This window comes from Ammospiza nelsoni, chromosome 5, assembly GCF_027579445.1.
Source record: "Ammospiza nelsoni isolate bAmmNel1 chromosome 5, bAmmNel1.pri, whole genome shotgun sequence".
Taxonomy (NCBI): Eukaryota; Metazoa; Chordata; class Aves; order Passeriformes; family Passerellidae; genus Ammospiza; species Ammospiza nelsoni.
In genome coordinates this window covers 49,043,491-49,062,722 of record NC_080637.1, presented here as the reverse complement: position 1 = coordinate 49,062,722, position 19,232 = coordinate 49,043,491, and the positions used below count along the sequence as shown (strand labels likewise).

The following is a 19,232-nucleotide window of genomic DNA, read 5'->3' as shown; positions in this document are numbered from 1 at the left end:
ATCTTTGAAAGCCTTGTTAGCAGTTAGTTATTCCTTTTGTGTCCTTTTGTAAATTCTAGCTTCTTTACTTGGGCAGAACAGGGTGACCAAACCATGTTAAAGATATCATTTTTGGGGAGTCCCAAGGAACTGTTTTATAAACAAACCTTTGATTAACAAAAGCATCTAGTGTAGGTGTTCTTGTAAAGCTATATTTTACATTGCAGTTGAGCCACTTAATTTATATTTTAACTATATAGTTATGTTTACATAGCTGCCATTATTATCATTACTTTATCAAACTTCTCTGTGCCAGGAAAGTTCAGCCTAAAAATTTCCATATTGAGTGATCTGTGTTTCCTATTGTAAACAATTCAGCCTTGTAAATTAACAAACATAAATTAACATTGTCTTGTTACCTGCTTAACAGAAATCATAAGCCTTCTCTGCATCAAAGGCAATTCATGCTATCCATCATTTCACTCCTGTTTCCATTACCCTCTGGAGCACATGGGTACTTCCATCTTCGCATTGGTGTAATTGCTGACAACTCTGTTGTGTTCAGAACAGAGCCGTCTTAAAACTTCTGATGATAAAGGATGTGCCACTCATTTGGCTGTCTGTCAGAGTAAACTTATTTCTGGGTGCAGACACTCAATGCTGCTAGTTTGCAGAAGTTCTCAGTTTGGTGAAGTTAATACTTCTCTGTGGTACACTTGTGTTTGGTATGGCATGAGGTGTTTTAGAAGAAGAAATAGACAAGCTAGATTTTGTTTTCACCAAGTTCAGTGAAGATAGTGCCAAGTCTAATGTTGAAGGTGTGGGGGAACACAATCAAAAAGTGGCACTCCAGATTGAAGGGAAAAGTTACTGATATGGTGGGCTGGAAGAACCAGAGGCTTCTCAGCCCTTGAAAGTGAAAGGACTCAACCTGCAAGGAGAAGGAGACAGGAAAGACCAGCATGGCAAGTAGAGAGAAGAGGGCAAGCTTCAAGGTTGGACATGAGGGGGGAAATTCTGGGAGGTTAAGGTGAGCTATCACAACAGGTTGGCCAGATGGATACCTTTTTTCTTCTTTGAAAAAACTGTTGAAGTACTCTGATGTTTTTGCAAACAGGGAGAGAGAGGAAAACAGAAGGAAACAGTTGCTGGTGATATATAAGTGTAGAAGACTGTGGCAGGTTGTTAGTCTGGGCAGGAAGCCCATGGTGGTGTGTGAGTGGGCATGGACACTGGGCAGGGAGGATGGTAAAATGCTACACAACAGAGAAAGCTCAAGATCTGCTTGACTAAGCTGAGGCAGTTTAGCTGGAGCTGGAGACAGTCAAAATGCCTTCTAGCTAGTAGGTTGAAAACTGAGACGGTTTCAGCTTTAAAAACAAACAAGCAAAACAGGCTAGTGGGTACTGTCTGCATATCAAAACTGATGATTAACTCTGCAGCTAGCAGAGAGGGAAGACATGCAGGTTCCTTCCCAGGCATGGAGACCTTGTGGAAGCTGTATCAGCTGCCAGCCTTTGCAGCTCCTTCCGCCAACTTGCCCGCAGGACTCCTGAACCCTCTTTTCACAGAGTGGGTGCTTTGTTGGAAGCAGGTACTTGATTCTGATTTTCTGCAGCATTGAATGAGTGTAGGGCAAAACTCCTGGTGCAACTGCAGCATCTTGGCAGGACTAAATGACAAGAATGCTGAAGTCTGTTTGGCTCTCTGAGGCTGTTCTGGAAATTATCTATCTGCTGCTGTCTGAAGTTGAGGCTTGGTGCAGCCCAATGTGCATAACTGCATTCCTCTTTATTTTTTGTTCTGTGTGACAAAAAGGCAAAACTGAAAGTGTCCCATCAATTGTTTTGCCCCCAGGATGAAAGTGTCACACAACTGGGGCAGGAGCTTGCTCAGAAGCTGGGACTGAGGGTTCGAAAAGCATACAAAAGACCTCAGGTATGACTTCTTTTGTCTTAAAAGCTATCCTTTGCTTGTACAAATTTTACTTTTGCAGAAGTGGTAGGTGCTGCTCTGCAGTTACAGACATGTGTACACAACCCTGCAAGCTCTAGCAGGCTGCTGGCAACCCTCCTTGTCCTGACCCTCTGACTCATTTTGCCTTGATCCATTTCTAACCCCAGTGCTGCTCTGTGTCTACTGCCAGGATGTTTTCTGAGTCCCCAGTTGGTGCTGCAGGAGAAACTTCCAACACAGCAGATGCCTGCTGTGTTTTTGCAGGAGAGGAACGTGTGACCTGATCCCAAAGCAGGTTTTGCATCACAATCCTCTCCCTGTTATGAGATGAGAAGGATGGGATCCTCTGCTTTGGAGGCATGGCTGGTTTTGTAGTGCATTGGGTTCCTGCCCCTTTTCTAGATGTACACTTCTTTGTGGTGGGGGAAAGGCTTGGCTTTGGGAGAGCAATGGGTACACACCTGGTCAGAAGCTAATTGACCCCAGTGACTGGATCTGTTACTTTACAAGGAGGTGCTGTAGGTGTTCAAATGTGTACCCTGGGATGGAGCTAGAGGGCGTTAGGCCACTGCCAGGGATAAAGCTGCTCTCCCATAAGCTGCCTTGGTCACAGCTTTTGCTCTCAGGAGCAGAGAACATGAGCTAGTAGTGGAGGCTGATGTTTGTGTTTGCATCCTCAGCCCCAAGCACGGCAGTGTTAAACAAACAGCGTGTTCCATCTGCAGAGGGGCACCTCTGTAGCATGAGGTGGAATGATTGGTGGGAATCTGGTTTGCAGAGAGCTTTTAGGGTAAATCTGGCTGTAACATGTTAATCCTCTCCCCAACAAACCTCACGTGTGATTTGCCTACGCTAAGAAAACTCCTTGATCTCATAGCAGCTTTCCACACTCCAAAATGTTTCTGTCTCAAAAAAAGGGAAGTTTATGTGGAAATACTTTTTGTAGCTCTTCACTGTATTGGCCTTGCCACCTTTTTTGCCACTGTCATGTTACTCAGCTGAGATGGGTTTAAACCACCTGTATGTTAGAAATTTAAAAATTAAACACTCTAGAATGCTTTTTATTATTTGAAATTCTGTGATTGGTATTTTGTTAACACTTTTGATCTTTTGTGTTGAGTTCCAGCTTTCACTCCAGTGTGGTAATGGCTTCCCAAAGTAATAATTTCTTAACGAAAAGCAAACCCATCTGTTTCTCAAGGAAGTTTTTTGCCTCCTGGTTGTGGGTTGGATGTTCTGAGGTGTACAGAACAATTAAATGTCCTTTTTCAGTGTTGACAAACGTGCACTCTTGTGTCACAGTGGAGTAACCTTTCGGGGTGACTTTTATTTTTGGGCAGTGCTTGGAAGGAAACCATAGTGTAACCCAGCTTTACCTAGTTCATGAGCATTCACAGGCTGAATTCTGCTCTAAGACCTCTCTCTTCCTTGCAGCAGGAGTTGGAAACATTCTCACTACTCAGTAATGGCACTTCAATCAATTCATCAAACCAGGTAGAGTTTGCATCCTGTGGTTGTTACTGTTTATGGATTGTGCCACTAGAATGCTTTAAAGTTTTATTTACATGCAAATTTATAACTGTCTTTTAAGTTTTCACTGTTTCAATTAGTGTTTTCTGCTCTTAAGGGATATTTCCCAGAAATTAATTTCTTTGAAAACGTTTCAGCGGACATAATTTTTGTGTTGGTAATTAGATCACCAATGATGGTTATTTTTCTTAGTTATTGTGGATGTTTGCTATCTCTTGCATTTTAAATAATTTTTTGTTTTCAAGTTTCGAATATCTAACAACAATGCTAAGTAAAAGTCAGAAAGTGCAACTGCTGAAGAAACATACAGAATTAAATCCTGTGATGTACTGAGTAAGGTACATACATAGTTTATGTATTGTTTGTTTTGTCCTGGGAGACCCAGCTGGGCAGGGCAGTAAGGTAAAATATAAGAAATTTCTGGTTTCCTTGGTCTACCACTGGGCAAGAAAAAGTCCCAACAAGCACTTGCTGTTTTTACAGTCTGTTTGGTATTCCACAATGCTCCTTAAGGCAATTAAACAATAAAACTATAAACATCGTAATTTTGTACAGCAAACTACTAAAGAACTACTCTACCTCTCACTGTTCAGTGATTTGGCTTCACATCTTTCTAGGAAGGCCAGTCAACTTTCTTTATTAGTTGCACCGAGTTTTTAAATTCAAAATACTTTCCTTTTATAAGAATTGAAAATAGTGCAAACCCCACTGTAATAGATGCAATATTACAAGACAAATGCTTTACTTGTGCCTTTTTAAGCTTAATCTGAAGGCACATGTACTTACCTCTATTTATGTTTCTGTAAAATATGGACTCAATTTATTCCTTGCCTTGAGCTCCAAGTCAGCAGTTGTCTTGGCAGAAACATTTTCCTGTTTTGAATTTGCTGTAGAAGTTTGTGGTTGTTAGATTGCAAAATATGTGAACTAAGAAGAGGAACGTTGTGTAATATTGGGCTAATCAGATCTCCCATGCAGTGGGCTGACCAATTGATGTGTCCTGGGACTTGGGACACAGTGTTCTCATCCACACATGAAATACCCTGTTCTATGTATGGAGTTGCTCACATGGTTGGTATTGTGCAGACATGGTTTTCTTGTAGCAAAAGGATTTGTCGTCTGCTGAAGGCAAACATAAATAGATTCCTTGGATCAATGGCCTCCTAAAGTTTATTGGTTTTACTGTTCCAGCACAGAAAGAGGCCATAAAGGAAAAGAAGGAGTAGTGAAGAGTCCCATATGTAAAGTACGGATGTCTATTTAAAGATTACCTTCTCACAATATTTTTTGTCTCCCTTTTCCTACATCCTCTTTGCAGGCTACTTCCAATGGATTGGGCTCAATAGATGACATTGAAACAGGTAAAGATACCTCCTCAGATATCTTGTGGCTTCAGTATGGTATGTGATCAGGCTGGCAGGCTTGAGAGGTTCATCACCTGCATTTGTGTCTCTTCTGCACACTCCTAACTTTGGTAACTGGGAGAAGGAAAAAGTGGTGCAAAGCAAGAGTGTTTTTCTTGCAAAACCAGCTTTTTGTCCAGGCCCTGTGAGAGACGTGTGTGGGAGTTAAAAGGGTCTGCTGAGGTGCACAGCTCTCTCCAGTTGTGCTTTCTTGAAGCTGCTCTTGGCAAAGCTTCTGAAATTCTGCTCCAAGACAAAACAGTCCAGATAAAGTGAAGTTAAGGTTGTTTTGCTCTGAGTGCATGTGGTCCTCCAAGACATTGAGGTGGAAGAATTGAAAACAAAGGAGTTGGGAGGAACCCAGGGAGAGCCGAGTTCAGGGTTAGGCACCCAGGAGGAGAAGGAAGATTAACAGGGTTGCTTTTCTCATGCTGGGAAACAAGTGACCTTAACTCTGCCCCTGTAGAAAGGCTTGCTACCTTGTGTGCTGGAGCACTGAACTTCTGCCTCTGAGCACATCAGTCTTTGTTCCTTTGTGAAGTAGCTCTGTGTGCATAAAGGTAAGTGTGAGGACTTAATACCACAAATAGCAATTGCTCTTTTTATAGAAAACAACTAATTTCATTATTAGGATACTTTGGAAAGCATGTTAGTTCTCTGTTGAATGCCAGTTTAGTATCTGCTTGCTATATGAGATCATGAGACCCAGTTCTGTGAATTAATGAGAGTTTTTCACATTATCTTGCTGTACTAAAATTAACTGGACTCCTCCTACAGACTAACGAATGACCACATCCAGTAAGCTCTTTATCTAATCTGGATTTGGTGTAAGAACAGCATGCCACCTTTACTGCAGATCAGGCAGACAGAACCTTTACTGCTAGGAAATCTTTGTAAAAGCACTGGAATTATGTTATCCAATTGCCTTGAGCATGGTGTGGTACCAGGACGACTGTGGCTGCTGGTACCCTGAGAGTTTCAGATTAGAAGAGTTTTTTAGCAAGGATTTCTGTGGTTGTGTTTTGTTTTGTTTTAAAGTGCAGACTCTTGAAGCCTTTTCCTCCATGTTTTGCTTGAAGTTATCTGATTAACTCAGCCCAGTCCTGCAGAGAGATCATGGCTCAGTTCTGGCTCAGTATGGCCATTGGCCAACTAATGCACCAGGGAACCACTGCTGTTTTGGAGAGCAGAGCTAGAAACAGTGCTTTTAAAAGCTCTGTGCTTGCCCCTCGGGGACAGGCAGGTGTATGGCCAGAGAAGCTACCAGCTGGGGGGGGGCTTGGTATGACAGACTTGGTTCATGGGTGTGTATGGACAAGCCCCATGTTGGCCTTATGACAATAGCGGGGCTGACTGTGATGGCAGGGGCAGAAATCAGCAGGTGTGGGTGTGCCTATGAGCTACTCATCAGAGAAAGCTGTTTTATTCTTTTAAGATGGAGTAAAAGTTAGGGGAATGCAGAGGATGCCTGAGCATTCTGTAAGGAGAGTATGTGAGATGTGGGTATCACAGCTGGTGAGTGAGTTCAGCAGATCTGGTGTCCTGAGGAAAGCAGGAATGGGAAAGGAGAGACAGGGAAAAAAATTGGACAAAGTAGAGTGGGAGGAAGTGGCTGAAGGAATAACAGTGTTTGGGTGGTCAGGGAGAGGGGAGTGGACATCTTCCCTCTTCCACTTGCAAGTAGTGGAACCTGTTGGTCCCTGCTCTTTTCCTTGCCCTTCACATGCATTGAGCTGTGGGGGTCTCATGTTATTGTCTGCCTTTTGGTCATGCATTCAGCATTTCTGGGTTTGGGGCCTCTTAGGGTGTGTGAGGGCCTCTTTTCTTTGCTTCCTAGTCTGAGTGGAAAATGCAGGGCCTCATTCATTCCTCAGAGAAGGTCTGAACTGCTGGATCCTTTGGGGCCCTGTCATTGTGCATCCTTTTGCTCCCCGCTGCATGTGTCCCCATCCCTTCCGGCATGTTCTGAACTTCTTGTTGGCCTCTGTAGGGTTCTTGACAGTACTCCAGATTTAAACATCTGAAAAATGGGAACGCACAAGCCATCCCTTTGTACTGCAGGGAATCTGGCCAAGCTTCCAGCCATGAGAAAAGCTGGATAGCTGGCTCCCTGGTGGCTGGGGGTTCTGCACCAAAGGATGAGATGAGATGAGATGAGATGAGATGAGATGAGATGAGATGAGATGAGATGAGATGAGATGAGATGAGAAAGTCATTGCAAAGGGGGCATGGGGTTGGAGCTGAGCCTGATTGGTGGGGCAGCTTCAAAACTAAGGACATGCACAGCCTGTGGGAAATGCATTCAGCTGCACACTGAAATCCTGTGTTGGATCCCATAAGGTACAGCATGTGTTTGCCTTCAATGGCATGCCTGAGGATGTGGAGAGGGACCTGTGTCTGTTCCTTGCCACTTCCCCTGCTTCCCTGTCTTTGTCATGGCTCAGCCTCCAGTGCCTTGCACAGTGACCTTTGCTGAAGTCCATCCATGTGGACCATTCACAACAAATACTGGAGGAAAGGTTGCAGAGGTTGGTGCTGTGCTCCAGGTGAGGTTAGAGATAAGGGGGCATGCCTGTGTTTGTCTTCTCTGCTGTTGTTTTGTTCAGGACTTGGGGGTTTGCTGGAATTGCTAATTTGCTGAGCTCTCTGAGAAGAAGCTCTCAGTTTGCAGCCAGTAACAGGGCTCACTCGCCTGGTGCCTGATGCAGAGGGATGGCCAAGTTCTTATGGAGGCTGAGTGAACAGACCTGCTACAGACAGGATGCAGCATTTCTTGCTGGATCAAGTTTTGTGTCTGAAGCTTGTCTAGTTTCTTTCCCAATTTTATCAGTCTTTCTAATAAAAGCTATTGTCTCTCCTTCCAAACTTTGACTTGCTTTTATAGCCTTACTCTGTTGCAGTTACAGTGCAGCCAATGGAATACTGATGAAGAAAGTAGCACCTTTGTCTTACTTCTTTTCTTTTATTCCAGGACATCTGCACAGGGGCAGAATTAAGGTAGTTTGGGTGCTTGGTTTGAGAACTGCAAATGTAACGCTGCATTTTCCAAATTTCTAACATTTGAACTTTTTTTTAACCTTTAATTTTTTTGAGAATAAAAGCTCTTCTGTGAAGAACATGTGCTTGCAACCTTAACTTCACTTAACAGAGGTTTATATTGCATGATGGGAACATCTTACTACTTCAGTAGTGTACTGGAGAGGGGAAGAAACATTAGGGAAAACCACTACCTCTTTCCTGTCTCAGCCCTGCCTCACATGAGTTCCCAAGGGCATGTTTGCTGATCAGATATTTAGGGGGAAAATGAGTAGCAACCTCCCACTTTTGGACATCAGGAAGGACTGAAGAGCAGGGAATTTACTTGGGCAAAGACAGCTGAGTGAGTCTGATGGGGATTTTTGGGACACATTGTTAGCACAACCTGTTCTCACCACTCAATCTCTGACTCTCCTCTCAACAGGGCCTTGTGTTTTTTGTCTTCTTCCATTTAGGATGCCTGGGTTTTTAGAGGGGGTGTGCAAGTAAGCAAGCTTTCAGCTGGGATATCAAAGCTCCAGGGAGTAGAGAAGGCAGTGATCTCTGCCAAATGCATTAGTGAGGAACATTAAAGAAAAACACCAGGTGGAAGGTTATAGAGAAATTGCATTATGTGTCCCTGGCCTTTAGTCCTGGCCATAATGAATTTGGTAACTGCTCAGCCACAGGTTTGGTGTTGTTCTTGGTTGCTGTAGGTGCCTGCCAAATCTTGACAGTCAGACTGGGCACTGGCCCTTAGAATGTATTTCAGCTCTTGGTGAGCCATTGGAGAGTGGGAACAAAAATGAAAGGGCAAGTACTCTTCAGAGTAGAGCCTCTCCTCTCAGAAAATTGGCATATTTGGTTTTTGTGATTTGATGGAGTTGTACAATATTGTTTTTGCCATGTTGTGCTCTATTTGTCTCCTGCAAGAGGCTCTCCTGGTGACTGGCTCTGTTTCTCTCTCATCACAGACTGCTCTATGGACCTGCAGTGCCCCCCAGCTCCTGTGGCCACCTCCATCCCTGTGAATGAGGGGCAGGCCCCTTTGCCTCCTGACTCAGATGCAAAGGGCTTGCCCACCTCGCTTCCTGCTGCCAGCTTGCTTCCGTCTTCAGACTGTGTACCCTTGCCAGTGCCTGAGAACACAGAGGACTTCACAGATGGGGACATCATTGGGGAAGAACTAGACTCCCTCCTGGATTCACTTGCTGAAGGGACACCATATCCTCTGGTAACAGCGGGTGCTGCATGGGTCTGCTGCTTCTTTGTTTCTTGGAAGTCCTTGGAGCATGAGATGTGCATGCTGCCTCTCATTCTCTTTCTGTAATTCTTTTCTCCTATCTATTCCTCTGGAAAAACTCATTCATTCTTTCCTTTATTTCTGCTGCTGTGAGTATGTAGAGTCCTCCTCCAAGCATGCTTTGCTGTGTGCAGCTTCAGGGAGCTGCCTCTCAAAATATACCCAAGGTAGCCCTTCCCTGACATCTTCCACCTGGTCTCTCATGTCTGTGAAGTTGGAGGAAGTCTGAGAGTAGTAAAAGGAGTATGGTGAAGCAGGAATGATGGATGTATTTTATACAGTGGGCATACTCTAATCTCCTTGTATTTTGTGCTGGTTGCACTCAGCCTAAGCTCATTGAACAGGTCTGTGAGCTGCATAAACAATCTGTATTCATACTTATGTTGGATTTTAGTTGCCAGTGTTGCTTATGTGACTCACCTTGGATCTGGAGGCAGTATAATGACTTTCATGTTGGAAAAGCCCTGGTGAGGGATGCCACAGGTTGTGATCATTACCCTGACCTTTACACTGGGTGTACTCAGCTGCCTTGTTTCTCAACCTGAGCTAGTTTAAGTGCCCAGCGCAGGGCACTGCCTTGCAGACTGATGAACTCAGGTATCCCAACACCTCCTCAGAGATCCTGGTCCAGATTGTTTGCAGTACAGAAAAATTGGGAGGACTGTGGAAAGTCTGCAGATGGATTGAGCTGCCAGGTATCCTTTTGCTCCAGCTAGTACAACACGCCCTTCACTGGGAGCCTGTTCCTCTCTGTTGTCATGGTTTGACCCCAGTCAGCAACTAAGTACCAGACAGATGCTCACTCACTTTCTTCCTGCCCCTTCTCCAGTGAGGAGGATAATTGAAAAAAACCCAAACTTGTGGCTTAAGATAAGAACAGCTTAATAATTGAAACAAAATAAAATACAATATTAACAACAACAATAATAATAGAAAAGGAGAGGGAGGAATAAAACCCAAGAGAAACAAGTGATGCACAGTAGAGCAGCTCACTACTTGCTGACCAGTGCCCAGCCTTCCTTAAGCAGCAGTCAGTGACCCTGCCCAACTTCCCTCAGTTTGTATCCTGGGCATGATGTTCTGTGGTATGGAATATCCCCTTGGCTTGTTCAGATCAGCTCTCCTGGCCATGTTCTCCCCCATCTTCTTGTGCACCTGCTCACTGGCAGAGCATGGGAAATGGAAAGTCCTTGACTTTGAGTAAGCATGACTTAGCAATAACCCAGACATCAATGTGTTATCAACATTATTCTCATGCTAAATCCAAAACACAGTGCTGTACCAGCTACTAAGAAGAAAATTAACTCTGTGCTGGCCAAAACCAGGACATCTCTTTTCAGTCTTTGCTCCTCAATACTAATTCACTATTTTTCCTCCTTTCTGCTCCCCTGAAGTCTCTGGTCCAGGGCACCATTCCCACCAGCCTACCAACAGAGATGCCCCAGTTGATTCCTGTGTTTCCGGGGGGAACTCCACTGCTGCCTCCAGTTGTGACAGCTAGCATCCCTGTCTCTACCCCTCTGCCACCTGCCTCCTTTGGCCTGGTGATGGATCCCACCAAGCAGCTCTCCTCCTCCTCTGTCCTGGATGCCTTTGAGGCCCCACCAGGAGGAAGTGGCAGCTCCACTTTAGATTCGCTGGATTCCCTGGATCTGCTTCCATACACAGATACAAGGCTTGATGCCCTGGACTCCTTTGGGACAAGCAGGAGTTCGCTGGATACCTTGGATTCCTTTGCCATTGGTAGGTGCAGGGTGATGTGGTTTTGTGTTGCCTTAGCTGCCAGAATTATTTCCTTCAATGCTGAGGACGTATGTCTTGTCACTTTCTCTGCTCATGTGGCAGAACAGGAATATAAATGTAGAAGAGAGCTGTGAATTGTCTTGGACAGCGTGACTGATAATGTTTAGCTCAAAAGTAATGAGAAAAAGCTAGGTATGTTATCCCAGATAACCAGTACCTGCATGGAGTGAAATCTAAAGAGGAGAAAGGAACATCAAGGTGTATAATGATGAATGATGAGATTTGAACTTGCCTTGGTGTCCAGAACACCTCCCTTGGCACAATTTGCTGGACTATAGCATTATTCCTCCATCTTCCTTCTCAATGACTCTGACATTTTGCACAAAGTGAGCAGAATGGTGGTGACTGTTTTAGATAGTACAGGACCTCACTGTGCTGGGCAGAATGGTAGAGGCCAAAGTAGGTCTTTCCCATCTCTGGATTCAGGGCAATGAGTGTCCTCTTGAATGGAGCTCTGAACTCTCATGTCATAAGGAGAAAAGCTGTGGAGGATGGTGGGCAAAGACTAAGTTGCCTCCTGTTCAGGAGGGAAGTGGGCTTCTTCTTGGTTAATTTGTTCCCAGTATTGCAGTATATTGGCAACAAAAGTATTTTGAGAACAGCAGAGATTGGCCAGTCAGCACTTGAACACTCACATTCACCTCAGCTTTGGGTTGCCACCTTAGTAATGCCAGTTCTCAGCAGCAAAGAGTTGGATTCAGTAGGATTTCGGGGACAAGAAAGCATTTCCTGGAGTTTTTCTGATTATAGACAGATGCTTTGGGAAGAAAGTAGAACTTTCTTTGTGAGTAGAACTGCCTCTGAGAGGGAAATGATTGTTTTTGTTTTGTGGGGCTCTTTTCCCCTTCTTTTGCCCAGAAGAAACTAGCTCTCAGGAACTGCGACACCCACCTGGCAGCCAAAAACCAGCCCCAGTGGTGAGTGAGCTACTGCCCCGTGCTGACGTCCCAGGGTGCTCTGGAACCAAGGTAGTAGTGGTGGTGGTAGTGGTCACTTGGGTAATGTAGGTAATTTGGGCCCCTCCTCTTATCCTGCCCTGGTGAGTGTTGCCTCCCATGTTGTGGCAAGGCAGGTAAAGATTCCCACTGAGTCAGCAGGAAGACATTTGTCCCATCTTTGTTTTTATCCATAACTCCATATTGCCCAGGTAAACATGGTGTGACCAACACTGTAGGGTCAGCAGGGGGTCAGGGAAGCCGGGGTCCCACTGGATCTGGCAGCCACATAATGCTGAAGGATGGGGCAGAGTAAGCCAACTTCAACTTCAGGCTACTGAAGTTCTTTGTTGCTGTCTGCCCCGGTCAGGAGACTTCTCCAGATATTCTGCCTCTGTCCTGTATCTCCAGTCTTTGAGAAAAAGGGGAGGATTAGTAAGCTTGGAACAAAAGTTATTCTTGAGTTCCTGTCACCTGCTGGCCCTGTTAACATCAATGTGAATATCCCTGAAGATTGATGATAAGCAGTTTGGGGTTTTTTGTAGCTTGGGATAAGGTTGATTTAAAAGTCTTTCATTGCAGAGTAGATTGTGATGGAAGGAATGGGAAGGAGTGAGGAGGGCATTTTGTTCTGTGGCTCGTGATAGAAAACTGAGGTCTCTTACCAGTGGGAAAGAGTCCTGTCTTGTTGACGTGAACACACCACAGTGTTCATTCTCTTTGAAAAAGTTGCAGTCATCTCTTGGAAATGTCATTTCAGATGTGAACGTTATGATGAGAGAGGAAATGAGAAGGGTTTTGAGAGACTGGATTGGGGCAGGGGTTGGAGAGGTCTCTTGCCTGTGTGGTTGCAGAGCTGAACAGAGAGGTGTGTGTGTTTTCACTCAGGTCAGCCTTGGTGGAGGGAGTCACCCAGCTGTGCCCAAGGCCACTGAGCACCTGCTGTCCCAGCCAGAACCAGTAATGCCCAACACGGCTCTGCTGGTGAAGAACCCACTGGCGTCTACTCATGTTTTCAAACAAGCCTGTCATATCTGCTACCCCAAAACAGGTGATGCATTTGCTCTGCCACCAGAGCACTGGCACAGACTAGGAATTGGCTTTCCCCAGGCTGATGGGGTTATTCTCTCTGGCAGGGCCCAAGGCAGGTGATTACACCTATCGGGAAGGCTTGGACCACAAGTGCAAGCGGGACATCCTGCTGGGCAGGCTGAAGAGCTCTGAAGATAAGACCTGGAAGAGGATCCGTCCTCGCCCAACCAAAACCAACTTTGTAGGATCCTATTATCTGTGCAAAGGTGATCTGTGGCAGTTGGTCACTGAGAAAGGGCTGTGCCAGGGGAGACTGGGAGGGAAATTCTGTTTGATGTTGCCTGCTGGCTCTAGGGTGTCCTGTTCCATCAGTAGCCTGTGGACTGGATGGCTCAGTACAGTGAAGGGCAATGAGCTGCCATATCGTGGAGAGCAGGCAGCTTCTAAAGTGGTGGAGCAGAAGAGTTCCAAAGGCTCAGTGAGTTGAGTGCTCAGAGCTGCTCTGCTGACATGGGCTTTACTGAGAACCTGCCTCCTGCACATGTGCTCACATTAGTCCCACTCAACCCAGCTGCCCATGGCCGGGCTGTGGTTCTGCCTGGGGAAAAGCATTCTCTGCCTGCTGCTTTGCTCCGCCTCATCCCACAGTACATGCAGGCAGTGTGACCAGACTGGTATCCCAAGGCAGTGTCATTACAAAGTACCTAATGAGTGGGGAGATTGCAAAAGCCACGCTAAAATGGCTCCTTACTGCTGGGCCTATGGGAGAACTTAATCTGTATTTGCTTTAAAAGGAGTTAGATAAGTCATTATTCAGGCCAGGCACTGAATGAAAGCTGGTCTCTTGTTATGAGACAGTTTCCCCCATAGCAGCATTACTGGAGATTGTCACCATTCAGTAGTTTGCACTAACTCCTGAATGTCTTGATAGAGGTGAACTTGGGAGGAGATGTCTTTTCATTCTTCTTTTAGCTCTCTGTTTTCTTGCTTTCAGTTCCATGTGAGGCGTGGGCAGTGGGAGAAGACAAGAGAGAGTTTAGTTTCTGACTGGGCCGCCCTGCCTGTGTGGTGGTGTGTGCTGTTTGTTGCTTTGTAGATATGCTTAACAAGCAGGACTGTAAGTACGGGGATAACTGCACCTTCGCGTACCACCAGGAAGAGATCGACGTGTGGACGGAGGAGAGGAAGGGGACCCTCAACCGTGACCTCCTCTTTGACCCGCTAGGTGGGATCAAGCAGAGCAGCCTCACAATTGCCAAGCTCCTCAAGGAACATCAGGGCATCTTCACCTTCCTCTGTGAGGTACGGAACTGGTGGGAGGGGGCAGGCATCCATCATCTCTTCAGTATGTGTCTGGACCACTGATATGTTGGTAGTTGCCACCACGAAAATATGGTGGGATGACTTGCACAACTGGAATAACTTGCAATGGAAACTCTTCAGGAGGGACAGGTGAGGAAGGAGAGGCAGTGGGGGAGCCCTGTGTGTTAGGGACAGTTTTCACTATCTAGAGTTTAACGATGATGAAGATAGGCTTGAGTGGTTATGGGTAGGAGCTGGGGGAAGGCCAATAAGGTGAGAGTCTGTTACAGGCCATCCAACCAGGGTGAAGAGGCAGACAAAATATTCTGTAGGCAGATGGGATAAGTCTCATCATTGCTGGCCCTTTTTCTTGTGGGGAACTTCAACTTACCAGGTGTCTGCTGTAAGTACAGCACAGCAGAGAAGAAACAGTCCAGGAGGTTCCTGGAGTGTGTGGAAGAGAACTCCTGACACAGCTGGTGAGGGTGACAACTAGGGAAGGCATCCACTGGGTCTGGTGTTTGTGAACAGAGAAGGACTGGTGGGTGATACAATGGTTGGAAGCCGTCTTGGGCACAGCAATCATGCAATGGTAGAGTTTTCAGTTATTTGAGAAATAAGGAGAGGGGTCAGCAGAGCTGCCACCTTGCCACTTCACCTTCTGAAGGGCAGACTTTAGCCTCTTTAGGAGCCTGGTTGGCAGAGTACCTTGGGAGGCAGTCCTGAAGGAAAAAGAGTCCAGGAATGTTGGACATTCTTCAAGAAGGAAATCTTAAAGGTGCAGGAGCAAGCCATCTGTAACTCTGTGTGTCCCAGCCAGTGCCCTGCTCCCAGAACGACAGTGAGCATTGTACATAGGAGTGTGCAGGAGAAAGGAGTAGTTTCCCTCCTTAGCCCTGCAGCTGAACCAGGTGCCCACAGCCTCATGGGATCACCTGTCTCTTCCCCTATCTTGACATACTGCTTTGAATTGTAATTTAGCCCAAGTTACTTTAGAAATCAGAATTCCGTAATGCAACAAATTCCTACTTGATGTCTGTGCAGAGCTACTGAGTTGGTCAGTTGAGAATTGCTTCATACCATCTTAATGCTCTGCAGCACAGTTTCCCATGTTGGCCGTGCATGCAAAGGGACGTGTTCTTTGCTGTGAAGTGGCTGTTCTTTTTTCTTCCTTGTTCTTGTTCTGTTGGCTAACAGGGAAAGAATATGCGTCTCTGACCAAAATTTTTCCAACCACAATGGAAAATACTGTGGAGAATAAGCCAAAAAATGTTGTCCGGAAGCTCTTCCAGAGATTGACTTGCTTTATTTTAAGCCCTACCACAAAGTTTTCACCACACATCTTTCTAACTTTGAACATTAGAATAGGCTGGCTCTGGTTCTTCTTTCTCCTCTAAGTGAAGTCGCTCTGGTTCACTGCTCTCTAAGATTTTCCCAGTGTGCTACTTCTTCTCTTCTCAGATTTGCTTTGACAGCAAACCCCGGATTATCAGCAAAGGGACCAAGGACACACCATCTGTCTGCTCCAACCTTTCTGCAAAACACATTTTCCATGACAACAAGTGAGTGAATGATTTTTTCTCCTGATGGGAACCATGTCTCACAAGTCCAGCCAGTTTAACTCCAGGGCTCTGGTCTCTTTCTTCTTTCTTCCCTATGGGTTCCAATCATAGGACAGCTCAAATCATGATAAATCGCACTATGGGCTTCACCCTGCATGTGTGCTTCTGGTACTGAGGGATTTCAGGCATCAGCAAAGCCCTTTGGAGTCACTCTGTTAATAAGTTTTCCATTGACTTAATTTGACTTTCAGTTTGGCCTTTACAAAAAGGTCAAAACAACGATCCTCCAGCTCAGGATCCTGCCTCTGACTGTCTAGTAATGAATGTTTAGGAAAACAAGTATAACAAACATGTCAAGTACACAGTCATACAATTCCTTCTGGTTCCTGCCAACCTCAGCTGTGGGGAGATGCTGAACCAGAGGATTTGGTATCTTTGCTGCATATTTTTAAACTTGTCTGCTCTCTGAACTTAGGCAGAGCATCACCCATGTGCTCAGGGTGAAAATAACTACCCAGGCTTGATAGGGTGGGAGGGCAGGGGTTTGCTTTTCCCAGAGGGAATCTGTCTCTCCTGGTGTCGATTTTGTTGTGTCCTTTGCCTGCCCAGTCAAATGTCTGGATATCATATGTAAGGAGGAGGGGGGAGGGTTTGATCCTCTGGTGCTTTGTATTTTTCTGCAGGTGTCTGGTCCACATTGTGCGTTCCACCTCCCTGAAATATTCCAAGATCCGTCAGTTCCAGGAGCACTTCCAGTTTGACGTGTGCCGACACGAGGTGCGTTATGGCTGCCTGCGTGAGGACAGCTGCCACTTTGCTCACAGTTTTATTGAGCTCAAGGTCTGGCTGCTGCAGCAATATTCAGGTGAGTGGGACTTGGCTGGTGTTGTGTTCACCTGAGTTTCTACCAGTGTGTACCCAGGGCCAGTTGAGAGGGACAGAAGGTGGTTTGGGACTACTGAGAAGGTGTCGCTCGCTCCTGCATATTACTTACTCTGCCTCCTCAGGGACGCAAAAGAGAGGACCAAGGTGTTCTGTGAGGTGATTTGGCCCTTGTCCATTTATAGAAACAGGGCGATTATAATTTGCAGACCAGAAAACCTTTCCCTTGGGACCAGCTGAATAAAATTAAAATAATTAGGAAGATAGAGCTGAATCCCAAGAGCTGTTTGGTGCTTAGATCTTGTGCAAATAGCAGCTGGACCCCTGAGTGAACATGTCTTGCAGTGAGAATGGCGGCACAGGTGATGAAGCAGTTGGTTATATAAAGAAGGCTGTGAATCTCCAGTTTCTCAAAACAGATTCACCAACAGCAGGAAATCGCAAGATACTTTGTGTTTCCCAAAAAGCCTTTGATGACATGCCTCAGGAGAGGGTTTTATGGAGATTATACTCAGGGAAATCATATAGTGACATTGCCACATCTGGCACTTTCAGTCCTGTCACTTTGTCTCATCTGATATATTGGAGGTTTTCTCTGGCTGCTGGCCTGTTGGCTGTGTAGATATTAGTCCACCCACAGTGCTACCTACATGTTTTTTCACCACAGGGTCTCATTTAGTGCAGCACCCAGCCTGGTAATGGGAGTACTTCAGAGAGGAAACATATTATGCATGTTTCTCACTATTCTTTGATGTCATAATTGATGTTCAGTGCAGTCCTTGGCCTTGGCTTCAGCTCATGAGGGAGAGTGATGAACAAGGCAAATGGCATCTTTAATCTTTCTGTTTGCCCTCATTTACTTGTGGCCTCAGAAAATTAAAAAATTACAGCTCTGGAATTTCTAGAGCACATTGCCTGTGAGTCATGGGCCACCATTGCTGCCCTGCGTGCTTGTGATACAGCTCATTGTACTCTGGGCACTCTAATATTCAAGTACCTTGCTTTTATCTGCATCCCATGGTTGGTTTATTTTAGTTGTTTTGGTCAAGTTTTGTTACTTGAAAAGCTTCTTTGCTCCCTTCTTCCTTCCCTCTGTGTTCCTTCCTCTTCATCCTGCAGAACAAATAAACTGATTTTTTTCTTCTTTCCTTCTTTATTTGAAGAAATCATTTCAAAGGGAAAGCTGAGGAGATGAAACAAGCCATGAGTTAAGCTGCAGAGTTGATCACTAAGCCTTGTGCTTAATGATCCACCTTTTCCAACAATAGGACAGACATTATCTTGTGGGGCTTTTTTCTGCAGGGCTGTATATATGAGCCTGCTTTCCTTGTTAGTTTGCCTCTCTCAAGTGTAGCCTTCATTATGGAAACTGAGATTAAAGGTAGTTGTTGCCATTCTCTGGGAATACTTTAGCTTTGGAGTAGGAAGTTTCATTTGAGCACTATTTGCTCAGCAAGAATAGGAAGAGGGCAGCTTACATTTGAAACGCTTCACAGCCATTTGAGCATTTACAGAGCTTTTGGCTTTGTTCATGGGGATAAAGGATTGTATTACTGGAGTGAAGGTTCCCAAGATCTGAAAATTGGACAGGTAAGACTGTTTTCTTGTTCACTGTGGCTTTTCACAGGCATCTCTTGCTATCTTCTTCAACCAGTGGTAATAACAGACTCTTTGTCTTCACTAATGATATTGCAAAAGATGCCGAAATATTATGAGTAATCAACACATGGGCCTTTTGGTTCCCAGCTCATTTCTTTGTGACAGTTCCTGCTTTGAAAAGCTGGCAGATTGGAAACCATCCTTTCGCATTTGTGAGGGTTTTTCTTTCCCAACCACCACATTTCTAGCTTGTATTGTTGAGATAGTTCAGAAATTTAGAACTGGAAGAAGGCAGTCACAAGAACTACATTTGAAATTCAGTTTTCTGACAAGACCTGTATATGCTTCTCCCTTTGGTTCTGCACCCCATGGATCACAGGTGTGCAGAATGGAGAAGGTGGGAGCTGCTTCAGACCTTTTCCAGCCAGGTCCAGTGCAGCATGTAAATTTTTTGTTGTGGTTTTCCCAGATTTAGAGTTTTTGTTCCCAAAATACTAATCATCATTGTGTCTGACCCTGGAATACTTGGACATGGAAGAGGAAGTTGCAATTTTTCTAACTCTACACCATTTCTTCTGGGATTAAGGGTTAAGAGGTAGACTATTCACCAACAGCTCTGATCTGTGAGCAATACCAGTTATGCAGTGGCTGCCATTTTAAAGACCTGAGCAAATATTCTTGAAGAATGGTGAAGTTTTCTGAGTGCTTTTATTCCTGTTCAAACCCTGGTGCAAATAGCAGTAGTGGTGCATGATGGGGACATGAACAGCCAAAATCAGAGACAGTAAAACTGAGGTCAGGAATGCTGTGACTTTCCCAAGCTACACACAGCCTAAGCTGAGATGAAAATTTTGTTTGGTGGCCCTTAAGTTCTGGAATGTGCTGTCTCCCAGATCAGTGATTATGTTCATGTAATACTCCTGGGGAACAC

General features: G+C 45.2%; 1 protein-coding gene across 7 annotated transcripts in view; it reads left to right on the top strand.

The window, feature by feature from the left end:
• ZC3H7B (zinc finger CCCH-type containing 7B) overlaps nucleotides 1-19,232 on the top strand; it is a 47,455-nt gene that overhangs the window by 11,033 nt on the left and 17,190 nt on the right. Inside the window, exons 6-16 of one of the 7 annotated variants that reach the window (XM_059473386.1) lie at nucleotides 1,837-1,917; nucleotides 3,370-3,429; nucleotides 4,784-4,826; nucleotides 8,858-9,117; nucleotides 10,581-10,929; nucleotides 11,851-11,957; nucleotides 12,813-12,975; nucleotides 13,061-13,222; nucleotides 14,053-14,258; nucleotides 15,720-15,820; nucleotides 16,504-16,685. In XM_059473386.1, coding sequence (XP_059329369.1) covers nucleotides 1,837-1,917; nucleotides 3,370-3,429; nucleotides 4,784-4,826; nucleotides 8,858-9,117; nucleotides 10,581-10,929; nucleotides 11,851-11,957; nucleotides 12,813-12,975; nucleotides 13,061-13,222; nucleotides 14,053-14,258; nucleotides 15,720-15,820; nucleotides 16,504-16,685 — 1,714 coding nt within the window. Of the gene's footprint in view, nucleotides 1-1,836; nucleotides 1,918-3,369; nucleotides 3,430-4,783; nucleotides 4,827-8,857; nucleotides 9,118-10,580; nucleotides 10,930-11,847; nucleotides 11,958-12,812; nucleotides 12,976-13,060; nucleotides 13,223-14,052; nucleotides 14,259-15,719; nucleotides 15,821-16,503; nucleotides 16,686-19,232 lie in introns of all 7 variants that reach the window. The other 6 variants (XM_059473384.1, XM_059473390.1, XM_059473385.1 and 3 more) reach the window with 6 other exon arrangements.